The following is a 24,021-nucleotide window of genomic DNA, read 5'->3' as shown; positions in this document are numbered from 1 at the left end:
GCTCCCACCATCTTCATCCTTCTTACCCTACCTCTTACATCCTCCTCTGTTACACCAACCATATCCACTCGCTCCACCCACTCCACCCTACCTGCACTCTTTTTCACGTCTTGTGCACTTTCCCTTGCTTTGGATGGTTGACCCCAAGTATTAAAACTCTTCCTCCTTCACTGTTACACCTGTCTCCCTCTCATTCACACACTGCTGACTTTTATTCCCTTTCTCTCCAGTCGCACCTCTCCAGGCCATCTTCCACCTTCTTCCTATTCGTGTCATCTTTGAACGTCATAGTCCATCTCTGCAAGCAAGAATGATCTCAGATGTAATCCCACTCCCAACTTAAACCCATATGTCCCTGCAGCTGCACCTCACCACTGTCTTACTGTCCTCATACATGTTTTTCTAAGGCATGTTACAAAAAGGTTAAAGGTATAAAGTTTATGCTTTATTCTCCTGTTTTGAAGGCAGTCTTTGGATTGCATAACATTGTTACAAATCAATAATAAAGAAAATAACATTACACAACTTAATGCATAGTTAATACAAAGATCACAGCTTAAACGGCCCCCATACAGCCCGGGCCGAATTTAAAGAAATGCCATATTTACAGGACTCGTCTGTCAAGCTTTCCACACATTCATGATTTTGTACTGCCGATTTATTAGTGGGTAAAGGCTGAATCTCAGTCTCAGAAAGAATGAAAATTGTACATGTCACTGAACTTGTAGTTCGAGTCATTTACTTTACTGTGGGGCAAACTTTTGCTGGCAACAAGAGGTCGAGGGTTATCTAGTATTTCAGGACTGTCAGTCTCCTCTGGCACGTTGGCACTCCTGGGTGATGTCGGGGAGCCACCGGTGAAAGACACACTGGCACTTTGTGCATGATGTGACCATGTGTTTGAGGCTGTACCAGTCAGGGACAAGTCTTCACCAAAGGAGGAGCATCCGGGAACGTTAAAAGAGTCGAGGCTGAAGGACGAGGAGGCGGAGCTGACGTGAGCTGCTCGCGGTTCGTGGAGATTGAGTTTGGAGACCAGTGGTTTGCCGACTGTTACTTGCTGCCTTTCTTGTACTTCCTCATCCATGTTGGTGTAGGTGTAATGAAGGCACATTGTGAATGTGAACTCCCTCTATAAAGACAGTAAAAAGCACAATTTATTTTAGTTTTTTTTAGCAGTTATGAAAAAGTATCGGCTTCAGTCTTCAATGCATATGATTAAACTGCCTTTAGATGGCATATATATATATTTTTTTAAAGTTTCTTTAAGGCAGTGATTCCCAAAGTGTGGGTCGAGGCCCCCTGGGGGCCACAGCAAAACAAAACTTCTGTTTAAAATGATTTATGTATTCACATATTTATATAAATGTATTTATTTCTATAAAAACTACATTAAAACTGGTAATAAGAGGAGGTTACTTTGTGACATTACTCATTACTTTGATCCTTTGACGGGATTTCCTGTTTTTTAAGTGAGCTGGTCCGGCTTGGCATTGGAAACGACTGCTCTGAGGTCATAAATAGAAGAACTTATTGTAAAAATAGGGAAAAATGACAGACCTTGAGTCTCTGCAGGCTGCGGATGCGCGTGTAGAGACTGTGGGCTTCTGGTGAAGGAAGCTCCTCTTTTATCAATAATAAACAGCCAGCTTCCAGTAGAGTCTCCTGATTGCTCTTCTTCAAATCAATGTCCACATCCTGCAAAAGTGATACGAAAACTCTGTAAAGCTCAGTGCATTTTCAATTAGATGCTTGTGCTTTAACCCTTTAAAGCCGGTCAGAGCGGGCACCGTTTTGCGCAACTATTTTAAAATCCCAGTAGCTCTGCAACCACGTAAGCTAGCGCAATAATTTTTTTTGCATATGAAACCAGAGGAGTTGTACTTACAACTTATGCCATCAGCTTGTCCTCGGTCACAGTTTCCTTCCACATATAGCTTTGCAAAAACTGCATAAAAAGCGCTTGCAGCAACAAAAACATAATATTCCAGAAACACGCTTTGCCGATCCGATCAGCTGTTCATAACACTTCCTAATTGGAATAGACGTCAGAGCGAACTATCGCATATCCTCCATGACCTGCCCGAAACCGGAAGTGACGTCATTTTTGCGGAAATGTACTTTTTTACGATCAGGACCTCATGAGCCTATACTGTTTTTTTTTAAAGTCATGTTTGACTTTATGACTTTCTGTGTCATTTCTGGGATGCTTAGGACTCATATTGCACTGCTGGAAATAGTTTATTTTGATGCATATGCTGCTTTTTTGCAAATTTGCATTATAATATTTATTTTCATTTTTCCTGCAGTGTATAAAAATTGGTGTATTTCAAAAATAAAACTATGAAGACACTCAAAATAAATTTCCTGTGGTGGGAAACTATTTTGTGCAACTTTTTTGTATTTACAGTTTTGAGGGATAAGCCTCTTAAATTTCTCTAACTAGAAATATATGTTAAAAAACAAAAACGATTTTAAATTTTTTTGTAGTTTATTGCACTTTTTTGCAATTTATGTAATTACTATGCACTTAATGCAGACATATTATTAAAATTTAGGCTGTAATGGTTGTATTGATTCATAGCAACTTGAAATGCTCCCAAAAACGGCACTACAGCATGTAAAAATATAATATAAGCTCTGGCGGACTTGGTTCTATGGTAGGTCTTAAAGGGTTAAGGGGCTGCAGCAGCAGATTTAGTCCTGGGTAAAATTTTGTCTGTTCTGTATTGAATCACATGCTTTTTAGATCTAAGTGGAATAATGTGTCACACACCTCAGGGAAATCGGTAAGCTGAGCCGAGCAGGAGACTATTTCATCGGGTTTGTCAAGTATCCGGGTGTAGATGACCATGACGTTGGAGAATTCTGCAGCAAATCCAAGCTGAACCTTCACTCCACAGTCAAACTGGAGGTAACGGCTTTCAGGGAGAACTGTGAAAAAAATAAATAAATAAATACGAGTAGAAATGTTCCTTTTGAAATATTTCATCATTTCAGTTAATACTTTTTTTTTACCATGTGCAATAGCCCACTGCAGGTTTCGAGCTGAAGAGGATGCAGAACACTGAGAAATCTGTATCCTGTCAGTGAGGGAGCGTCTTTCAGAGAGATTACTGCGGAGCTCCAGCGCCTGCCGCCCTCGTGTGATTACACAGCGACCCATGTCTGAGAAGAAAAACCAAGCCTTAATATTGGGAGCACAGATGTGACGTGTATATTTTTCTGTTCCAGGACATTATTTTTGTTTAAAACACTTTAATAATAGGACTAATATGCATTTTAAAAAGTGTCATAGATGATCTTAGAGCTTTAAATAACTGGATGAAATCAATTTAATAGTTTTTCTTGCAGGCTGTGCCACTAGATCTTAAATCTGTCATAAGACTAAACAGGCCATAAAATCAACAAATAATTGTAAAGATATTTAAAATAGAAATGATGCACTCAGTTTGCACCATTCAGTGTGAGTTACCCCAAAGAGTTCTCAGTTTTTTCATGCTACAGCATGTATAAGTGGGATATGACCGGACCTGCAACATCCTCCTTGTTAAACAGCATTTAGTGGGCTTTCAGGTTTCTCTTCATATGCACGTTGGCATATTGCTACACCTTGATTCAATCCATCTAAGTCTGGTAAATGTTGCCAATGAGTCAACACGCATGATAAGTACTTACATGAAAAATCAGTGAGTACCTCCCCACTGACCCCCTTGGAATCAGCTTTTCTTCCTCCAATAACTTTGCTAGATTACAATGAAGCCATGAAAAAATTTACCTTTGTTCTATGCATTTTAAAAACATAAAAGTGGCTTTAATAACGGTGCTCACAGTTTACACACTAGGGCTGCCACGATTAGTCGACTAGTCACGATTACGTCGACTATCAGAATCGTCGACGACTAATGTAATAGTCGACGCGTCGTTTGAAGCTTTGTAAGATCACAAAAGACGCAGGAATAAGTAGTAGGATTTAAGAGTGTAATAACGGACTGAAACAGAAGATGGCAGCACTGCATGTACAAGGATGCCAGCTGCCGTTAAACCCCGAAGAAGAAGAAGCTGTGTCCCAGAATTCATAGCGCGGCCCAGCTCAGTTTCCAACAATGGCGGCAGCTAGTTAGTTTTAATATTACTCTTATTATTCTTTCTGGGTCACAAAATAAACGTTTAACATATTTTCAGGCGAGAATGTAGCTGTGTAAACCTCAAATATCTGCTCAGTTTATCAAGACACCACATATTTTCAAAAGCGCTCCGACGTTTTCGGAGACGTCTGCAGTGTTGCCAACTCCTTAGTAAGGAAAATCGCTATTGGCTGTCCTAAAAGTCGCTAGAAGTCGCCAAATGACGTCATCACCTAATTTGCATAATTCGTCATGCTAATGTAATTGTAACCTACGTTGTTGGAAAGAGAAATAACATCGTGGAAGAGACATAAAGTGAGTAATAAACGTCCTAAATGCAGTTAGAATTTATATTTAGAACCACAAATTAAATTTCTTTTAGCAATTATTGTTTTTGTAATGCCACAATTCCAACCCTGCTCCTTTATCCGGGCCTGGACCAGCAAAAGTGACCCGAAATAGGCACTCTGGTGGAGTTACTGTGTGTGTGTGTTTATAAGTAGTTTTAAACCTTGTGATCCACAAAACAGCATAACAGTAAAGGAAGAATTGACTGCGTTACAGTCAGTGCGGGAGCAGCGTCTTTGCTCATGCGTGATTCATTTGCCGTTTGGACGCACAGGTGTGAACATCTCCTGCCCTGATAGCAGCTGGGGGAGGACTATCCTCCGATTGTGAGCGCTTTGGCACGGGTGGGGCGCCCACGGCAGCACCGCTGCTTGTTGAGAGTAAGAGCGATACACGTTTTCACGTCAAAAAGTCGTCATAAATAAGTCTCCAATAACACCAGAAAAAGTCACCAAATTTATCGCTAGTCGCTTTTTTAGAAAAAAAGTCGCTAAGGGGTCTGAAAACTCACTAAATATAGCGACAAAGTCGCTAAGTTGGCAACACTGGACGTCTGTTACCCACTAGCTCGATAGCTAGCCGGGGGCAAGGCTCACTAGAGCCAATGAGAACACCGGACTCCGTCAAATCGTTTTCAAACCCACCTACTCAGGTTAAACATATATATAAGTCACTCAGAGCAGTCTACTCTGAACTAGGGCTGCCACGATTAGTCGACTAGTCACGATTACGTCGACTATCAGAATCGTCGACGACTGATTTAATAGTCAACACGTCGTTTGAAGCTTTGTAAGATCCCAAAAGACGCAGGAATAAGTAGTAGGATTTAAGAGTGTAATAACGGACTGAAACAGAAGATGGCAGCACTGCATGTACAAGGATGCCAGCTGCCGTTAAACCCAGAAGAAGAAGAAGCTGTGTCCCAGAATTCATAGCGCCGCCCAGCTCAGTTGTCAACAATGGCGGCAGCTAGTTAGTTTTAATATTACTCTTATTATTCTTACTGGGTCACAAAATAAACGTTTAACATATTTTCAGGCGAGAATGTAGCTGTGTAAACCTCAAATATCTGCTCAGTTTATCAAGACACCACATATCTTCAAAAGCGCGCCGACGTTTTCGGAGACGTCTGTTACCCACTAGCTCGATAGCTAGCCGGGGGCTAGGCTAACTAGAGCCGTGAGAACACCGGACTCCTGGCAAATCGTTTTCAAACCCACCACCGTCTTTCGCTACTCAGGTTAAACATATATAAGTCACTTAGATAACTTAAACATGTTATTGTTTGGCTTTTTTTTTTGTATTTTATTTGTTCCTGAGTAAATCGGTTTGGCTGAGATTAAAGTTATAGTTTTACACAGCTGAATAAACGTCAAGCAGACAACTGATTATCAGAAGTGTGAGATGCTCGAGAATTTACTCCGGTGTCCTGTTATATTTTAGATAGCAAGGAGTTTATTAAACTTCACCGAAACAATCTGCAAATTTCATTAGAATTTAATAAACTATCATCTTGTCTTTATTTTTAGTTAGCACATACCTTAAACACTCAAAGCTGTAAGCTAATGATAGTTATATAAGAGCAGATGCTGCTGGTGCAATAAGCTGTACGTCCAATGGATGATGATCTGACTAGTCGACTAATCACAAAAATAATCAGTGACTAGTCGACTATCAAAATAATCGTTTGTGGCAGCCCTACTCTGAACGTGAAGCCAAACTGAAATCAGATATGTTTTTTAAATTTTTTTAGTTGAGGAATATTGCGATCCGACAGATTGTTGAGTGCTCTACCTTCAGCCACTCTGTCGAGCATAACGGTGACCTTCTCGTCTTCACAAACGCGCCGTTTGAGGAAGCTTATGAAGATGCCATTTGACACGTCTTCCCTCTTCACCTCATACGCTTCAGCGTCTACGCATCTAAAAGACAGCAACTTTCACATGAGTTTGACCTTGTGGCCTGAAGTAGAAATACACAATAAGTGCTAGAAAACAACACCCGATACTGAAGAAATTCAAAACTGAACCGCAATTAGCACTGGGAACTTACGTGGCATAACCAAACACTATATTTGCTGTGACCTTCAGCAGTCCAGGCTGCACGATGACATCATCGTGTGGGTTTCTGAAAAAGAAAACGCACGAACAGATTCAGAGGGTCTGCTCTGCTTATAATTTCATTAAATAAAAACAAAACATACCTTTTGCGACACATGTCCAGCAGGAATACATTAAGACCGGTCTTCTTCTCCTGCATCTTTGTGAGTATATTCTGTACACACAAGCAGTGCTCTGATGTGTAGGAGACCGGCGCGTCAATGGGAACCATGAAGCTGTTTCCGTAGTTCTCATAGCCGTGACCAGCAAAATATAGCAAACCTTCAGAAGTAAAGAAAAACAGATGCAATTATTTATCCTAGTTGTATTCTCCATCCATCCATCTTCATCCGCTTTATCCGAGGCCGGGTCGCGGGGTTAGCAGCCTAAGCAGAGAGGCCCAGACCTCCCTCTCCCCAGCCACCTCCTCCAGCTTATCCGGAGGAACTTCAAGGCGTTCCCAGGCCAGCCGAGAGATATAATCTCTCCAGCGTGTCCTGGGTCTGCCCCGGGGCCTCCTCCCGGTGGGACATGCCTGGAACACCTCACCTAGGAGGCGCCCAGGAGGCATCCATATCAGATGCCCGAACCACCTCAGCTGGCTCCTTTCGATGTGGAGCAGCAGCGGCTCTACTCTGAGCCCCTCCCGGATGGCCGAACCTCACCCTATCTCTAAGGGAGAGGCCAGCCACCCTTCGGAGGAAGCTCATTTCTGCCGCTTGTATCCGCGATCTCGTTCTTTTGGTCACTACCCACAGCTCGTGGCCATAGGTGAGGGTAGGGACGTAGATCGACCGGTAAATTGAGAGCTTCGCTTTTACACTCAGCTCTCTCTTCACCACGACGGACCGGTGCAGCGTCCGCATCACTGCAGCTGCAGCACCAATCCGTCTGTCGATCTCCGGCTCCCTTCTCCCATCACTCGCGAACAAGACCCCGAGATACTTGAACTTCTCCACTTGGGGCAGGAACTCATCCCCGACCCGGAGTGGGCACTCCACTCTTTTCCGGCTGAGAACCATGGCCTCAGATTTGGAGGAGCTGATCCTCATTCCCGCTGCTTCACACTCGGCTGCGAACCGTTCCAGTGCGAGCTGGAGGCCCTCACCCGATGAAGCCAACAGAACCACATCATCCGCAAAAAGCAGAGATGAGATTCTGAGGCCACCAAAGCGAAAGCCCTCCGCCACTTGGCTGTGCCTAGAAATCCTGTCCATAAAAATTATGAACAGAACCGGTGACAAAGGGCAGACGTATGCAGCAGATGTACCATAGACTCCTTTGTCGAGCAGCAACAGGAACTCAGTAACAGCGCTGTGCATCTCCTGCCAGTTGAGGTCGAGCAAGGAAACCACCTTGAAGTCTAACTGTCTAAGAAGGTTGGTCAACTCGTGGACATCAGAAATGGGAGCACACAGCTGCGTGTGGTAAATGTAGTTCATGTTACCAATCAGAAGAGCGACTTTGTCTGTGGCTGTGGACAGGAAGAGAGCGAGCAGTGAAACACCCACAAATCGACAAAAGTAAGACTCGGTATTTGTCTGTTTGCTTGCGTAAATTCACCATAAACGTCCTTGGCAGATGGGGGTGAACTGGCTATCTGTTGAAGCGGATGTATTCCTGCTCTGTAGGATTTGTGGACTTCCTGTGACTCTGAGAACACCAAAAGAAAAAACATGCTGTGTTATCTGATAACTATTTGTTTAACATCTCGTTTTCACTTCTGTAAAGCATGGTAACCAGACTAACCAGACTTCACATTAACCCAATTAACCACAGCTATCAGTAGCTGTTTTTTAGGTTACAGTATACACATGCACACTATCTATAAATACCACTGTTTAATTACCTGTTATATTTAAAAAGAGGAATCAAAGTCAGACGGGACATAGAAATTACAATACTGTGGTAGTTCCTCTAAATATTCTACCAGAAATTAAAGAGTACCTAGACCGCGGTCAACCTCTACCCAGGAGGCGTCAGTGACAGAACTGGGGCCTGCATGAAAGTGGAAAACAAGAACAGTTACCACAGCACAGTACTGCCATTTTGTAACTATACAAATGTGAAGTGTCAGACTTATTGTAATGTGCTTTTACTTATTTACTTCATGCAAACATATAAACATTTTAACATTAAGAGCTTACTAAATTTTCTCATTTATGTTTACATTCCTAATTTAGAAAATACAAACAATGGCTCACCGATGGTGACTGTTGCCGTGCTGCTCCACACCTCATGATACAAATTGAACACCTTGCACGTGTACTCTCCTCTGTGTGCTGTGGTCACACATGGGATCTGCACAGATACAAAACATACGCCACATAGAGCATCAAGCTGACATCGAGCTACAACCTGCAGAGACGGAAAATGAATGTGGGAGTGCTATAAACTTGTAACTGCCAAGTGAGTATGGGCACAAAAGTGACTCCCGGTACATGGAGTGATTTGGATCCTTACTGATAGTCACATCCCTCGTGGGGGACCAAAAAGCCATCACGTGACAGCACAGATGGGCAGTAATCCGATTACTTTTTTCAAGTAACGAGTAAAGTAAGGGATTACTATTGCAAAAACGGTAATTAGATTACCGTTACTTTCCCGTAGGAACGCTGCGTTACTGCGTTACTAAAACCGTGAGAGCAACAATGGATCATATATTGAGTGCAGGAGAGAGTATGAGCGTGCAGCGTTTAAAGCGTGGAAGTACTGACCTTACTTTGAGTTTGATTCCATAAAAAGTGACAAAAACATTAGTGTCCGTTGTGCGTGGGAAGAAAACGTATTTTTACAGCGAAAAAAACCCCTAAACGTCCAAGCAAGCACTGAGTAGCTACGACGTAATGGGAAACTCACAGAGAAACTCGCGGATTCTTCAACTGACCGCGGCGGCACACCTGCACCAGGATAAACCTCCGCCTACCCTACTCCTGCTTTACAGGTGAAAATAGAGCAAAAGGACCGCTGAGTCTTTGACTTTATTTATTTTCTGCTGTGTTTTACTTGCATCTATTTGAAAGACTGAGTGTAAACACCAAAAAAAAAAAAATTATTTTATGTGCTGGAATGTGCAGAAAATAGGTTTAAATATTAAACAAATTTCTTCCAGTCAGAGAATGTTGCATATAATTAAATTTTTGCTTGATGCATAAAGTTAAAAGATTAAAACTAATAAAACAAGTTTTAAAAAGAGACTTTTCCATTTGATTACATTTTGTATGATGGGTTATGTAGAAAAAGTAGAACTGGGCTGAAAGATCTATCGCTTTATCACCTATTCAGGTTGTAAATCGTGTTTTTAAAAAGTAACTAAGTAACTAAGTAATTAATTACTTTTGAAAATAGGTAATCAGTAAAGTAACGGGATTACTTTTTGGGGGAAGTAATCAGTAATTAGTTACTGATTACTTCCCCAAAAAAGTAATGGGATTACTTTTTGGGGGGAAGTAATCAGTAATTAGTTACTGATTACTTTTTTTAAGTAACTTGACCAACACTGCGTGACAGCCAAAATGTAAATATTTAGGTATTAAAATGCAGAACCCAGAAACCAATAAATGATGCTCACGTGCCTATCTCCATCTTTTATATACAGTCTATAACCAATATAACAATCAGCTGCATTTTAATGTGAAAGTTTAAAAAAACATTAAGGTGTTGCAAACATGTGACATTTTGTTACAAATGTTAAATTGGACTGATTCTTATATTTATGCTTTACTTGAGTAGAAGACGTCTTTTTTTCCTACGCACGTGTGCTTTCTATCCAACACTCACCGAGTAATGCATCTCAGGGTTCAGTATCTTGCCCAAAGAAACTATGGCATGCAGACTGGAGCAGACAGAGATTGAACTAGCAACGTTCCGATTAGTAGATCAACTAGAATACTTGCTCTATCTCCTGAGCCACCCAATTTAGGATCAAGTGAACGAGGTTTCGGTCACAGAGGTCACACAGTCGCCACCCATCCAGTAAGCACTGGTGGAGGTTGATATCAGTTGCTTGGAAAATTATTACTAAAGCCCAGGTCACACAGACTAGTCGGTGAACCCCCAGGAACCACTTGCCACTAGGGAAAAATGTATTGTGTCATGTGTCTACAAGCATCGTGCAGTTAATCTGTGACGCTGAGTCATAACTTCTGCTTTTAGGTGAATACGGTACTCTCTCTGCAACAAAGTTCATTCCCCACACAGCTCCAGGACACATCACCAAATAGTTTTTCCATCCCAACTATATCCACATGCACAAAAATGCCCATTTTTCCATCGCAAATGGTGAATATATCATATCCAGTGCGCATGACGTCACATGTAAATCCACTGTGCTCTTTAAGTGAATATAATTCAGTGGTTTTCATATCCAGTAGAGAAGCAGCTCTGTGCAGCATAGCTGTGCTGCTTACTTACCCTGAGCGAGCTCGTCTTTTGTTGTGGCATGGGCACTTTGTTGTGGTACCACTCATACTGTGCAGGTGGGTTTCCCTCTGCAGTGCACTCCAGGACTAGAGTGTCCCCCTCAGAGGCTGCCTGGGACTGCGGGCGCTGGATGATGTGCAACCCGCTCACTGAACCTGGAAACAGACTGCTGCTGCAGCCTGAGAAAAGTCACCAAAACATTACATCACATGCTGAAAGATAAATTAAAATGACGTCAGAGAAGCAGAAGGAAGAAGAACCTGCAGAGGAGATCAAGCGAACTTGAGCCCACTTGGAGAAAACAAATTTCTCTCCATGGCTTATCCTGCAGATATAGTGACCCTGGTGGGTGGGGCTTAAAGGGCAAAGAACCAGTTCTGAGGAATTTCCCGATTCCCCCAAAATCTATAAGACAAAAGAAAAAAAATCAACATGCATGAGAGTTCATAGCTGAAACTGTATTAAGATATTAAGATGGAAAGCTATCTCATTGCCTCTGCGGGTTCATGCAGGAATCTTTTTCCTTATTTTTATAATCCATTAATCACAAAAATGTCAATGACCTCCTGTTTGCCTTTGAACCACTGGTAGCCGAGTCCGGGGGGACCAGAGGCCCTGCAGGTCAATACCACATTGCTGCCAGGTGCAGCTTCCTGGGACTGCGGCTGCACTGTGATCTGAATCTGCTCTGCCACTACCACACAAACACACAACATGAGCAATCACATCACAGGAGAGAAGAAACAAAGAAAGGGCATTACTAAATATTACTGCTAGAGACTAAACTGGGAAAAAACTGCTCCATACAAGGCCTAGTATTGTTACTGACCTTTTAATGACCCCAGTGTATCAGATTTATGACACGTGCAAAACGACCAATACTGCTGTGCATGTGTGAGGAAATCAGACTCATTGTAAATCAGTGGGCTCTTGCTTGCTGTTTACAATCTGCATACTACCTGCACACGGACACACCGCCATTTCTTTATATAGGGGAAACAGTTTACCTGAAGATGAAGTGGAAAGAGTTGTGATGTTGTAAGAGAGAAGCATACATCGCCGAGGCAAAAAAGAAGGAAAAAGTGCGACCGGGGAAACTTAAATAATGGTGTCTGAAGTCTGAGGAGGCAGCCAGAAAAGGGGCAGCTTTCCAAAGAGTTTACACAGGCGTGATTACTCCAATTACTGGCTGAAAAAACGAAGGTGCCGAATTACTTTTCCCTTGAGATGCTCACTAAAAGTTAAACTTGATATGAGAAGACTAACAGGGTATAAGAAAAATAAGAAAACGGGTAGAGGAAAAGGAGCATGTGATCTATCAGCCGCAGATAACTTACTCTATGAAACTGGACTGTAAGTGACGAATCCAGTATAGCCAGAAGTCATGTTTAATTAAAGATAGGATGAGATTTTATTTTTAAATGCTGATGTATTTTGGGGGATTTTGTGGCTTATGGGGTTCTGGAAAACTGTCTGTAATTATCAGGGTTAGCCTTATTATTCGTAATAGTAGTATTTCAGTATTCATTTACGCACAGATTTGTGTGTATGCCCTGTTAGTAAATGAGGATCAGTGGGTTTACTGTAGTCAAATGGCCTCCACGGTCACATGATTGAGATGACAGTCACAGTCATTAGAATTAAGGTAGTTCTGAAGGCAAAAGGAAGTACTAGTGAGGTGTACCTAATAAAGCGGCTTGTGAATGTGTGTTTTACAGTTACATGGTCTAAACAGGACTATGTCTTCCTCCTGGTAACAGTAACAGTAAGAAACAGACTTTGCATATATAACAGCCCAGTGACTTCTCCTTTACCTGCAGTGGTGAGGAACTGCACAGCTTCCTGGTGCTCCATCTTCCTCAGGCAGTGGAGCAGGAAGTCCAGGGAGCAGGAACGCTCAGCCAGTAATGCCAGCAGGGTGCGTGCAGGGCTGCCTGCAGCTCTCAGCACCTGGAGAGAACAGCTGGTCAGCTCCCGCTCACTGCAGGAGACAGGGCAGTGTGTGATGTTAGCAGATGGTGGCATAGTCAGTCTTGAGGGAGATCCATAACCCCCCATAACAACACACCATACAGTTGAGACACGGCTTAAGTTTTAGAAACTGTGAGTAAAGCGTAAAGCTACCACCTTCACGTGATGCCTTCGAGGTCTCACCTGCAGCGGAATTTCGGCTGCTCGGACACCGCGTTAGCTAGCTGCCTCCATCCACAGGTGGAGTTGTCCAACATCTTTGCCAGCTTAATTAGGATTTCCTCGCTGAGAGTACCGATGCTCCTTTTCCACTCCTCCATCTTCGTAATCCTTCACTACTAACAAAGCAGGACATCGAATTTAAACTTTAGGAGCTAAAATCGCCGAGTGACTGCGCAGTCGCGGTTTCTCTAACGCTTCTACCTCGAGGTGTGACTGGCAGCGGTGATCTACAACATTGCTTTGATTGTTGAATGAATGCACTACTTATTCGCCTACGGAGCCGAAACGCCACTAACCTACGGGTTGTAAACACAGCCTCGGGTTTTCCCGTTTCTTACTTTATGAAAATCCGCCTATAACTGCACACGCCCGCGGATCATAGCACCGCTGTGAAGCAGGATGAAGACTTAACAACGAAACACCCCGAAAATGAACTGAGTTGAACTCATACCAGACTATCAAGACGTCCATTAATAGCTGCGCCAAGTGCCGCTTCCGCTATTTAGCGCTACTAAAACCTTAGTTTTTTGGGGGGGATTTTAAGCCGTTAAATAAGCGCTGGACTTACCAGATTTACAACAAACCGGTGTTCAAATCTCAAATACATAGAAAGAGGAACAGAGTTACTTTTACATTAACGAGATAGATGATGCATCCTGATACAATCACTCTTCCAATCTTGCATGATTTGTTCCCCAGATGAGTCGCTTCTCATTTCGGTTCCTCGTTTCTGCAACCCCTGCTACGCAGTCATTTGCATGAAGCGTTTTTTATGGCAACACCACCACTGTAGCTAGTATTTAAAGATCAGCGCAATAACTATTACAAACTGCGACCTAAAGCTTTTCCTGTGACTTGGGGTTGGGCTGAAAAGCACCGACTTACCAACAGAGATGAGCAGTAACGCGTTACTTGTAACGAGTAAAGTAAGTGATTACTATTGCAAAAACGGTAATTAGATTACCGTTACTTTCCCGTAGGAATGCTGCGTTACTGCGTTACTAAAACCGTGATTTTCTTGCGAGAATGTCTCATGACAGTGACGTAAGCGAGTGCGACGTTCGTGACAACAGCTGTGTGCAGATCAACAATGGATCATATATCGAGTGCGGGAGAGAGTATGAGCGTGCAGCGTTTAAAGCGTGGAAGTACTGACCTTACTTTGAGTTTGATTCCGTAAAAAGTGACAAAAACATTAGTGTCCGCTGTGCGTGGGAAGAAAACTTCTTTTTACAGCGAAAAAAAACCCTAAACTTCCAAGCAAGCACCGAGTAGCTACGACGTAATGAGAAACTCACAGAGAAACTGCGGTATCCTTCCACTGACCGCTGCGGCACACCTGCACCAGGATGAACCTCCGCCTACTCTACTCCTGCTTTACAGGTGAAAATAGAGCAAAAGGACCGCTAGTCTTTGACTTTATTTATTTTCTGCTGTGTTTTACTTGCATCTGAAAGAGTGAGTGTAAACACAAATATATATATATATATATATATATATATATATATATATTTTTTTTTTATGTGCTGGAATGTGCAGAAAATAGGTTTAAATGTTAAACTAATTTCTTCCAGTCAGAGAATGGTGCATATAATTAAAATTTTGCTTCATGCATAAAGTTAAAAGATTAAAACTAACAAAACAAGTTTTAAAAAGAGACTTTTCCATTTGATTACATTTTGTATGATGGATTATGTAGAAAAAGTAGAATTGGGCTGAAAGATCTATCGCTTTATCACCTATTCAGGTTGTAAATCATGTTTTTAAAAAGTAACTAAGTAACTAAGTAATTAATTACTTTTGAAAATAAGTAATCAGTAAAGTAACGGGATTACTTTTTTGGGGAAGTAATCAGTAATTAATTACTGATTACTTTTTTCAAGTAACTTGACCAACACTGCTTACCAACCGTGAACACATCTCTACATTACAACCTAAAGTGGTGCCACATCTGGATACCTAATATCAATTAAAGCAATGGGACAAACTCAACTTTTGAATATAATTTCATTTTTACTTATAGACAGTCTGCACATTCACAATCAGGCAAAGTGATTTGCAAAAAGAAAACAAAACACCATAAACACATGTTCAAATGCTTTAATCCAAGTTAAACACAATGAAATCCTTTTTTTCTACTTTTTGCCACAAAGTAACTACTCCAGAGCGTTCTAGTATACAACAGAAATGTTGAAAATTGTTACTACGACTTCATGAAAACTGGTCAAATTTGATTTAATGAAGAGTTTGTCTGAAGTGAGACAATAACTTGATTAGGTTCATATGATGTTCAGTTTTTGCCTTCTTGAAGGACTCCTTTGCTGTTATATCACCACCTTTGTTTAACACACGAGAACATTTGCATCAAACAGAACCAGCGATGAAGAGACAAAAGTCTCTCAGCTGTCAGGTGGGATAGACTGATCCAGAAGTCCGTTTCTGTCATGGTAATTCAAATCCAGGGTGTAAAACACTGTTGTTGCCCTCGGTAAGTCCAGTGAAACCCTAAAACTTCTTCCCTTTATGTAGTCTGTTGAAACGCCAAATGTTTTCCTTTCTCAGACGTTTCCAATACTCCCAAGAGTCCGACTCGAGCTCGTTCAGCTTTTTGGCCGCTCCCAGGTTTAACTGGAACAACCTGAGTTAAAGAAAAGAAAAAAAAAAGAAGTGAAATATCACAACTACAACAACAACTCACAAAGAAGTTCCCCGATTACTTAAGCAGTGAGTCGATATGTCTATGATAGAATATCAACTAATATAAAAACCAAAAGCACTCATATTTTGGAAATGGCCAGCATTCATAATCACTGCAGGTAGAAAGGCTGTGGAGGCCTTTGATTTAAAAATAGATGTAAAAGTTAATTCAATATAAAGAAAATTACCTACAAATGGCACAGATTTCACACAACTGCCAGCTTCTCCTAACAAGTTCTGGCCAATTGCAGACTTTTTGCTGTAAAACGAAACATCCACCAAGCTCAAATTTTGAAAAACAATGCAAACATTTTATGTTTTGCCCTTGATCTCGCTAAGCTCTCCTTTTTTCCTTCATTCTCTAGCTGGTCACAGTTAGATGGCTGCCTCTCCTCAAACCTGGCTCTACTGGTTTCGTCCTGTTTAAAGGGAGTTCTTCCTTCCTGCTCTCGCCAAGTGCTGCTCATACGGTATCCTCTGTAATAAAGACCTTGAAAGGCCTTTATCTTTTAGTTTAAAGCAGCTTGAGGTGACTTATGAGTAGAAATTAATTTTATATTATCTATATTAAAAATACAAGCTTATTTTTTCTAGATTTCTTTAAACGGTCTTCAGGAATTTCAGGAATAGTTCTCCGGGCTTCTTGAAGGACATTCAAAGCTCTTCTTTGGATCTTGGCTGGCTTTTGTTGCATTCTCTGTCAAGATGATCCCACACTGTTTTAATAATTTTGAGTTATGGGCTCTAGGGAGGACAATCCATGACTGCATTTCTCAATCCAGATATGCTTTTATTGCATTGCATGCAATAAAAGGTCTCATCTGCAGCGGAAGTTTGGCTGCTCGGACACCGCGTTAGCTAGCTGCTAACCCATAGTTTACAAATGGCTGTGAACACTCACTGAACCTGGAACCACTTGTCGAGTGTCTTCATATATTTTCATGGACACAGTGCACAGCGTGTTGAAATATGCTATAGATGTTCAGCTGGTCCAGCTAGTTTAGCTAATAGCTCTTTGGGAATCACAATGTTGGTCCAGAAATACTATTTTATGCCTCTCAGCGCGTTATCTTTGGCATTTTTTGTAGATTCAGCTAAAGACATGGGAACAAATTAAGCATTTAATAGTTAGGACAGCCAATGTCCAAAGACAAAAAGTTCCCTGGAGAAAAAAAGAAATACAATAAAGACATATAGTCATAGTCCCAACTCTGTGCTTCACTATTAAGAACAAATGTATTCTTATTACAGTCTGTGAGCTGCAAGAGCAACTCATATTTTACTTGATAAAGCAATGCATGTCTTTTATTCAGAGATACTGGTGTAAGTAGTTTCCCATTCACTGCCATTGTTTTCAGAGGATCGCACCGTGGCTCTGATTAGTGGCACGATGTCTCATTCTGTACCTCTCGATCACTGCTGCAGCTGTGTTTCTGCTTTTAATTTAATCACTGATCTTCCACTTTGTGTTTCGATCTTTATAAAGATCTGGTGTTCACAGTCATTTCAGGAGCAGGTTTATACATTTGGACTAAATGGAAATCGCACCTGCAGACAGATTTGTTTCAGGAATCACAAGTTTCCTAAGTTTTATATCAGTTTTGGAAGTTTTTTAAAAACCAGTAGACTTCTGAAAAATGCCTATTAATTAATTTAAGCTAAGGAGTCACAACCAGCTTCTGGAGCCAGATGTGGACTTACTTTTCCCAGAACATCACACCATTTATTTGTTCAGTAAATGGGTGAAACTGGATGTGTGTACGATGATGACACAACGAGGGAAAACATTAAATAAAAAATTAAAATAACGTGTACTCTCACCATTCAGGGTACTCCTCAGGAGGCTTCAGCTTGGGGTCTTCCCCTTGTTTGAAGATGTTGACCCCTACTGCGTGAGATGTGAGTCTGACAGGATCTTTACACACCTCTGGACCTTTCAGTTCCTCTTTCATCATGCCTTTACCCTTTCCCTTGGCCGCTAAAAGATGGAGGAAGAGATTTGTGACACATGCGTTAAATTAAACTCATGTGGAATGAAGAAAAAAAAAATCCACACATTTTAAATTTAATGTGATCTAAATGACACATGCGACGACATCTCCCCTTTTTGTTTTTATATAGTCGCACACAGTAAAGTAAACAAGCTTGGCTCACAGATGTCCTCTTTACTCACCAACTTTCTTAGCATATCCACATGTCTGTCCTCTGTTTAATATGCTCACTCTGCACAGAAACGATGTGTTGTTTCCGGTGAGGCACTGCGCTACCGGTGCTATCCGTAATAAACTGTACCGTAACATTTTTACTTTATTTTAAAAACGAACTCCACCATGCTACAATTTGACATTCAGTTTTGCCTCAACTTCCGCTTTCTGTCTCGTATTTGGCTCGTTAGAAGTAGAGTACAGCACCCCCCGTGGCCGGGAAGAAACACCGCAGGACATTTTCATGCATACTTGGGTCGCTTCCTTTCACCTCCCGATAGGTGGCAGCACTGATCCGTCTCTGTCAGAGCAGAAAGCAGAAGAAGACGACAAACAGCTCCTCGAACATGTCTGAGTACGCTACAGTCCAGAAAAGTGCCCTGAAATTAAAGGGTGTGGGAGATATTTCTGCTGGGAAAAAGTAAGTCTTAGTAGCATCAGCGCTTAGGAGAAAATGTACGAAAAAGACATCTCTGTTAAGTCGATGAAATACTTCAAATTATGTGGTTGTGTTCGTACCAGGCTATGGTTAGCCCTTTTGCTAGTAGGAAAACAAACCTCTTTGTTCACTGAACGTGTGTGGATATGAGTAATATTACGTAATATTTGAAGAGGCCAACAAATATGAAAATAACATTTAAACGCATGCTTCGTGGCCTCAGAGCTGTTGATAGTAGAATTATGGACTGTAACAGAAGGGGTAGCTAGCTAGCTAGCTTGGCAAAAACAAAACGACCTACTAATATATACTTTCTTTTGTACGACACTGGACACACATCCCTTATAAATGTTAAAATCTAAAATACACAAAACCAGCTGAATAGTTAGTTGTTCAGAAAACAGGAGACACAAGGTTTTGAACGCTAAAGACAGATGTGTGTTACGTAATACATGATTACTGCTGTAGTTGTGGGACTGTGCAGGCCTTAAGTGCTTACAGGATCTTTGTGTATTCAAATTAAGCCTATTTTAGTGGTATTTGACTAACATACTCAAAATCCCCCAACTTGAATGGTATGTGCAGTACTGTGCAAGTCTTGTGGCACCTCCAACTTCGTTGTTTTTATTTTTATTTTGCTGTAATTGTTTTTTAGTTGTTGATAAAATAGTTGGCCAGGCGGTATGAAGGCATTTCAAAGGGTTTTATCTCACCTTAAAAATAAGGCAAATAGAAAAGAAGAAGTTGGAGGCTAAAAGAAAATTCATCTACAGTGGATGAATAGTATTTGAAACTGTTGTCCTTAAGAACATCCCAAAAAGACCTGATACAGAACCTGAGAGATGGCCCTTCAGTGGATCCATCTACTGTTTGCTGAAGCTTCATCAGAATTGTACTCAGGCTGTCAAGTAACCATTCTCGAAGAAGGGAAATGAGGGGGAAAAGGCTGAAGTATATCAAATTACTCAAGAAGTGGAACAAAATCAGTGGCACCAGGTCTTATGGAGTGAAATGTGAAATTTTTGGTCCAAATTGTTGTTAACATGTGTGGAAGAATTCAGGAGAGAAGTTAATGGTTTCATTTTTGATCCCAAACACACAGTTAAACATTAGTAGTCACCATTGGTGTACTCGATTAAAAAAATTGCTGCAGCTATTTCCAATTTTTCTGGCAAAACATTTTTGTAAAAGAGGAGTGGCTCAAGACCTTTGCACAGTACTGTCCTGCATGTACATTTTCTTGCACAGAATTGGTAATAAATTATAAGGTATAATAATGGTGTTTCTCTTATTTTTAGGAAGAAGAAGAAGAACAAGGAGAGCAAGCATCGCATGGAGCAGGTCGTTACCAGCCAAAGCGATGAGGAGGTGAAAACCAAGAAAGTATATCTTGACAAAAGGACACCGGCACAGATTGCTTTTGACAAGATGCAAGAGAAACGGGTGAGTTCTTTTTCTCCAGCGTTCAAGTGATTGAATTGCGAGGGGAACCAAAGCTAACATAAGTATTAATAGATTGTAGAAGTTTCTGTTTAGGAGAAGTGAATTATTTGTAAGGTTGGGTTCAAATTTGGCACTTTTCAGGACTGAAAAACAAACTTGAGCTGCTTGAAAACTGGAGCCAAATCTATTATTCTCTGAAGTAAATTATCTAAACTAAAAGTTTAGGGCAATATTTCCTAAAGCCATCTTTATTGTCAGCATCATGAATTATAGCAGGGTTTCAATAACAAATCTTCACCTGGTCTGCCAGTGGAAAAACAACAACTGGTAATGATGTTTCACTAAGGTATTGATAATATTACCTCTAGGAGACAGCCAACAGTCTTAGCACTGTACAATAATTCCAAAATAGTGTAGTTTTGAAATGCACATTTGCCTAATAAGCATATTCCCAGATCATTTCTGAAAAGAGACCCAAATCCCTTTGGGAATGGCATCCAGTGTGAAAATCTGCCAAATCAACTTTGGTGCTACCTGCTGCGGTGACCACTTGTGAACAAAGAATCATCCGAACCTTGACTTGTTATGTAATCTGAAATAAATTCTTATTTTGTCTGTGTGTGTGTGTATCAATCTTACTCCCACTAAATCCAGTAGTCTGTGTTAAGTGTTTTTTTTTTCTCCCCTCTGGCAGAGATTTAAAGATTGTGAATGTGTAAAACGAAAGTTCTAATGTAAATTGTTTGGCATTAAATTTCTCTCCATTTCTTTTTAACAGCAAATGGAGCGGATTTTGAACAAGGCATCAAAGACCCACAAACACAGAGTCGAGGTAAGCGCTTCCTTAACTCGGCCTTTCAGAGAGATAGATTTAAGACAACATTTACATAAAACTCAATATCAAAATTGCATATTTCTTAATAGAAACAGTTTGTGACATTATGTTGTTGTTGTTTATCAGGATTTTAACCGCCACCTGGACAACCTGACAGAGCATTATGACATCCCCAAAGTCAGCTGGACCAAATAAAACCGGAGCAAATGTTCACTCTTGTTTTATCACTTGTACAAAATGTTTCTGCACCACGTTTTTTGAAATGTATATTTGTTGTTTACAATTAAAATTCATTTGATTTCACCTTCATACTGTTGTAATCCCTGGTGTTTATACAGCAGATGTTTAACCAATCATGCTAATGTGCGTGCGTGCATGCAAGCAAGAAACAAATTGAAATAAGACTGAACTTACTTTAATAAATGCATTTCATTTAACGGACACATGGCATAAATGGCACACATCGTGTAAACCAAAACACACGAGGTACAATGTTATGTAGTGTTTTGAAGCAACCACAATGGCACTCCGAGCTGCGATGGAATCGACTACAAGCTGAGGAGTTAAAAGTATTCTGACTCTGGAAAGGGAAAAAAAAAAGACTTTACATGTTTACATGTACAAAATTAAGTCATATTGATGACGAAGCTTTACTGCTGCTACTTCTTAAAACATTCCCTGTTAAGACACAAAGATAAAGGTGTGTAGAGCTGCATCAGCTGTTTCATGATGCAGCTCCAGTTTCCATACCAAAGGACCATGACACAGTGCACTTTGAACACTACCAGTATGCCAGATATTACGCAAGTTGCGTCATACAACAGTATCCCAGATTTTTTGTTGAGAGATGAAAAGTTCAGGATCCAAAAATGCTTATTCAGTTCCACATCTGATTTACTTAAATACTCTTTTCTTTTGTGTAAAAGAGTTTTTTTTTTTTTTTCCTTGGGTTGTCAGTTTACTTTGGTCCCAGCATGTCACTTGGCTTCACCCACTGGTCGAACTGCTCTTCGGTCAGATAGCCCAGCTCCACGGCCACAGCCTTCAGGGTCGAGCCTTTCTTGTGAGCCGTTTTAGCGATGGTGGCCGCCTTGTCGTACCCGATGTGTGGGTTAAGCGCTGTGACCAGCATGAGGGACTCGTTCATGAGCTTGTTGATCCTCTCCGTGTTGGCCTGGATGCCCACCACGCAGTTGTTGGTGAAGGAGACGGAGGCGTCGCCGAGCAGCTGTGCGGAGTTCAGCACATTCTTCACCATCATCGGCTTGAAGACGTTGAGTTCAAAGTGTCCGTTGCTGCCTCCGACGGTGACGGCCACGTGGTTCCCCATCACCTGGGCTGCCACCATGGTCATGGCCTCACACTGGGTTGGGTTCACCTTGCCCGGCATGATGCTGCTTCCTGGCTCATTCTCTGGTAGGATGAGCTCTCCAAGGCCTGAGCGAGGTCCTGACCCCAAGAAGCGGACGTCATTGGCAATCTTCATCATGCTGACGGCCACAGTGTTGAGAGCCCCGCTCAGCTCTACCAGGGCGTCGTGAGCTGCCAGGGCTTCAAATTTGTTGGGAGCGGATACAAACGGCAGGCCTGTGAGAGAAGCAACGGTGGAGGCTACCTTCTCAGCAAACCCAATGCGAGTGTTGAGTCCCGTTCCTACAGCCGTGCCTCCAGCTGCCAGCTCATACACCCTGGGCATGGCTGCCTTCACCCTCTCAATGCTGTATTTCACCTGCTGGACGTAACCGCTGAACTCCTGGCCCAGCGAGAGCGGCACAGCGTCCTGTGTGTGTGTGCGCCCAATTTTGATGATGTCTTTGAACTCTTCAGCCTTTGAAGCAAGTGCGTCGTGCAGAGTCTGCAGGCCCGGCAGCAGGACCTGGTGGACCTCAGTGGCTACTGCAATGTGCATGGCCGTGGGGAAGGTGTCATTGGAGCTCTGACTCTTGTTGACATGGTCATTGGGGTGAACTGGATCCTTGGAGCCCAGTTTCCCTCCCAGGATCTCAATAGCCCTGTTGCTGATCACCTCATTGACATTCATGTTAGTCTGAGTTCCAGAGCCAGTCTGCCATACCACCAGAGGGAAATGATCATCGAGCTTACCGGCTGAAACCTCATCTGCAGCCTGGACGATTGCCTCAGCTATTTTTGGATCCAGGCCGTACTCCTTGTTCACCTGAGCAGCTGCTTTCTTCAGGACACCAAAGGCCTTGATCACTTGGATGGGCATTCTCTCACTTGGTCCCCCTATCTTGAAGTTCATGGTCGATCTGACAGTTTGGGCCCCGTAGTATTTGTCGGCCGGGACCTTGAGCTCCCCAAACGTGTCCCGTTCAATCCTGTAGTCCGAGCTGGCCATTCTGGACGTGCAGATCCGGAGTTTAGAGGTAGCGCTGAGCTTCTGCAGAGTCAGGAAGTTGCAGTTAAACTGCTGAACGCGTCCTAAAGACCGAAACATGGCTTCTCATTAGAGGTGATTTCGGGGGGAGGTCAACGTTGCTTTCCACATTGTAATATGTCATTGGGTGATCAGGAAACTGATCGGCGGTCAGCCAATCGCGAGGCAAGAAAGGCGGGATTTCCGCTGTGGCTGTCGTATCACGAGAAAACGAAGAGACAGCTTCATCCGGATTAATGAAGCTTTCCAACCGTCCCACAACTCTATTTCCGGTGCGACAGGGAAGTCTGTTTGACTTAAAAGAATAAAAGTCAAGAATTTAAATAAGTCAGTCATTTGAAATTGAGCGTTTAATCAAACCTGAAGACGACTTTTAAATACATTTTGTTGTGAAATAAGTGATATTGGGTATGTGTGAAGCTTGTTGGGATTGATGTGCTTATATTTTTACTTTTAAGAATGTCTGTCTTACTTCGCGTTTCTGTGTAGCAGAAGAAAATGGAGCGATACATACTTCCCCACATATGTATGTAAATGCATGTATGTATTCAAGGATATTGCACGTTTACAGACCATGAAATGTGCAAATAACATAGTCATAAGTATATGTCTATAGTATGTCTGAGTATGTAAACATGTGGAACTGAACTGTATAATTTTGCATATATGTATTTAGTTTGTGTAAATTTAAGCTACACTCTTAAAAAATATTTTCGTGATTTTTCTTTGGTGGAAAACTAGAATTTGTTTAATCGCGGCCAAAAAAATTTTTATATGAAGGAAAAGATAATTTACTGTTTAATTGAGTCGTTTTTT

The 24,021-nt window shown here is 41.7% G+C and overlaps 4 protein-coding genes across 4 annotated transcripts; 1 reads left to right on the top strand and 3 right to left on the bottom strand.

Moving 5' to 3' along the window:
• Positions 1 to 440: 440 nt before the first annotated feature.
• Positions 441 to 14,073, bottom strand: malt2 (MALT paracaspase 2). Its single transcript, XM_085151352.1, has 17 exons — positions 13,758 to 14,073; positions 13,151 to 13,305; positions 12,811 to 12,977; positions 11,560 to 11,690; positions 11,257 to 11,401; positions 10,988 to 11,175; positions 8,779 to 8,875; positions 8,522 to 8,572; positions 8,138 to 8,227; positions 7,845 to 8,048; positions 6,679 to 6,856; positions 6,528 to 6,602; positions 6,270 to 6,397; positions 3,019 to 3,168; positions 2,777 to 2,934; positions 1,561 to 1,698; positions 441 to 1,132 (listed from the first exon to the last, which is right to left on the bottom strand). The coding sequence occupies exons 2-17, from the start codon at positions 13,285 to 13,287 to the stop codon at positions 689 to 691; spliced, it is 2,481 nt and encodes an 826-aa protein (XP_085007478.1). The 5' UTR covers positions 13,288 to 13,305; positions 13,758 to 14,073; the 3' UTR covers positions 441 to 688.
• A 1,202-nt stretch (positions 14,074 to 15,275) lies between these two features.
• Positions 15,276 to 18,281, bottom strand: mrpl54 (mitochondrial ribosomal protein L54). The gene is made up of 3 exons (XM_085151383.1): positions 18,060 to 18,281; positions 17,708 to 17,864; positions 15,276 to 15,827 (listed from the first exon to the last, which is right to left on the bottom strand). The coding sequence occupies exons 1-3, from the start codon at positions 18,184 to 18,186 to the stop codon at positions 15,695 to 15,697; spliced, it is 417 nt and encodes a 138-aa protein (XP_085007509.1). The 5' UTR covers positions 18,187 to 18,281; the 3' UTR covers positions 15,276 to 15,694.
• Positions 18,282 to 18,376: 95 nt separating this feature from the next.
• On the top strand, positions 18,377 to 21,677 carry fam32a (family with sequence similarity 32 member A). Its single transcript, XM_085151384.1, has 4 exons — positions 18,377 to 18,511; positions 19,828 to 19,972; positions 20,751 to 20,804; positions 20,934 to 21,677. Exons 1-4 carry the CDS (start codon positions 18,438 to 18,440, stop codon positions 21,000 to 21,002), a joined length of 342 nt encoding a protein of 113 aa, XP_085007510.1. The 5' UTR covers positions 18,377 to 18,437; the 3' UTR covers positions 21,003 to 21,677.
• fh (fumarate hydratase) lies at positions 21,207 to 23,474 on the bottom strand. Its single transcript, XM_085151365.1, has one exon. It carries the CDS (start codon positions 23,263 to 23,265, stop codon positions 21,766 to 21,768), a length of 1,500 nt encoding a protein of 499 aa, XP_085007491.1. The 5' UTR covers positions 23,266 to 23,474; the 3' UTR covers positions 21,207 to 21,765.
• Between the last annotated feature and the right edge of the window lie 547 nt (positions 23,475 to 24,021).

Source organism: Neolamprologus multifasciatus, chromosome 23, assembly GCF_963576455.1.
Source record: "Neolamprologus multifasciatus chromosome 23, fNeoMul1.2, whole genome shotgun sequence".
Taxonomy (NCBI): Eukaryota; Metazoa; Chordata; class Actinopteri; order Cichliformes; family Cichlidae; genus Neolamprologus; species Neolamprologus multifasciatus.
Note: the sequence above shows the minus strand (reverse complement) of the source record. Positions and strands in the feature narration are given on the sequence as shown.

Excerpts from the sequence above, each read along its gene's own strand:
- mrpl54 (XM_085151383.1), bottom strand. The coding sequence starts at position 18,186 with ATGTTACGGTACAGTTTATTACGGATAGCACCGGTAGCGCAGTGCCTC. Across the intron at positions 17,865-18,059 it reads TGGATATGCTAAGAAAGTTG|CGGCCAAGGGAAAGGGTAAA; the intron begins GTGAGTAAAGAG and ends TCCATCTTTTAG. Across the intron at positions 15,828-17,707 it reads CCTGAGGAGTACCCTGAATG|GTTGTTCCAGTTAAACCTGG; the intron begins GTGAGAGTACAC and ends TCTTTAACTCAG.
- malt2 (XM_085151352.1), bottom strand. The coding sequence starts at position 13,287 with ATGGAGGAGTGGAAAAGGAGCATCGGTACTCTCAGCGAGGAAATCCTA. Across the intron at positions 11,691-12,810 it reads GCAGTTCCTCACCACTGCAG|TGGCAGAGCAGATTCAGATC; the intron begins GTAAAGGAGAAG and ends TTTGTGTGGTAG. Across the intron at positions 6,398-6,527 it reads ATAGTGTTTGGTTATGCCAC|ATGCGTAGACGCTGAAGCGT; the intron begins GTAAGTTCCCAG and ends GCTGTCTTTTAG.
- fam32a (XM_085151384.1), top strand. The coding sequence starts at position 18,438 with ATGTCTGAGTACGCTACAGTCCAGAAAAGTGCCCTGAAATTAAAGGGT. Across the intron at positions 18,512-19,827 it reads GATATTTCTGCTGGGAAAAA|GAAGAAGAAGAAGAACAAGG; the intron begins GTAAGTCTTAGT and ends TCTTATTTTTAG. Across the intron at positions 19,973-20,750 it reads ACAAGATGCAAGAGAAACGG|CAAATGGAGCGGATTTTGAA; the intron begins GTGAGTTCTTTT and ends TCTTTTTAACAG.
- fh (XM_085151365.1), bottom strand. The coding sequence starts at position 23,265 with ATGTTTCGGTCTTTAGGACGCGTTCAGCAGTTTAACTGCAACTTCCTG.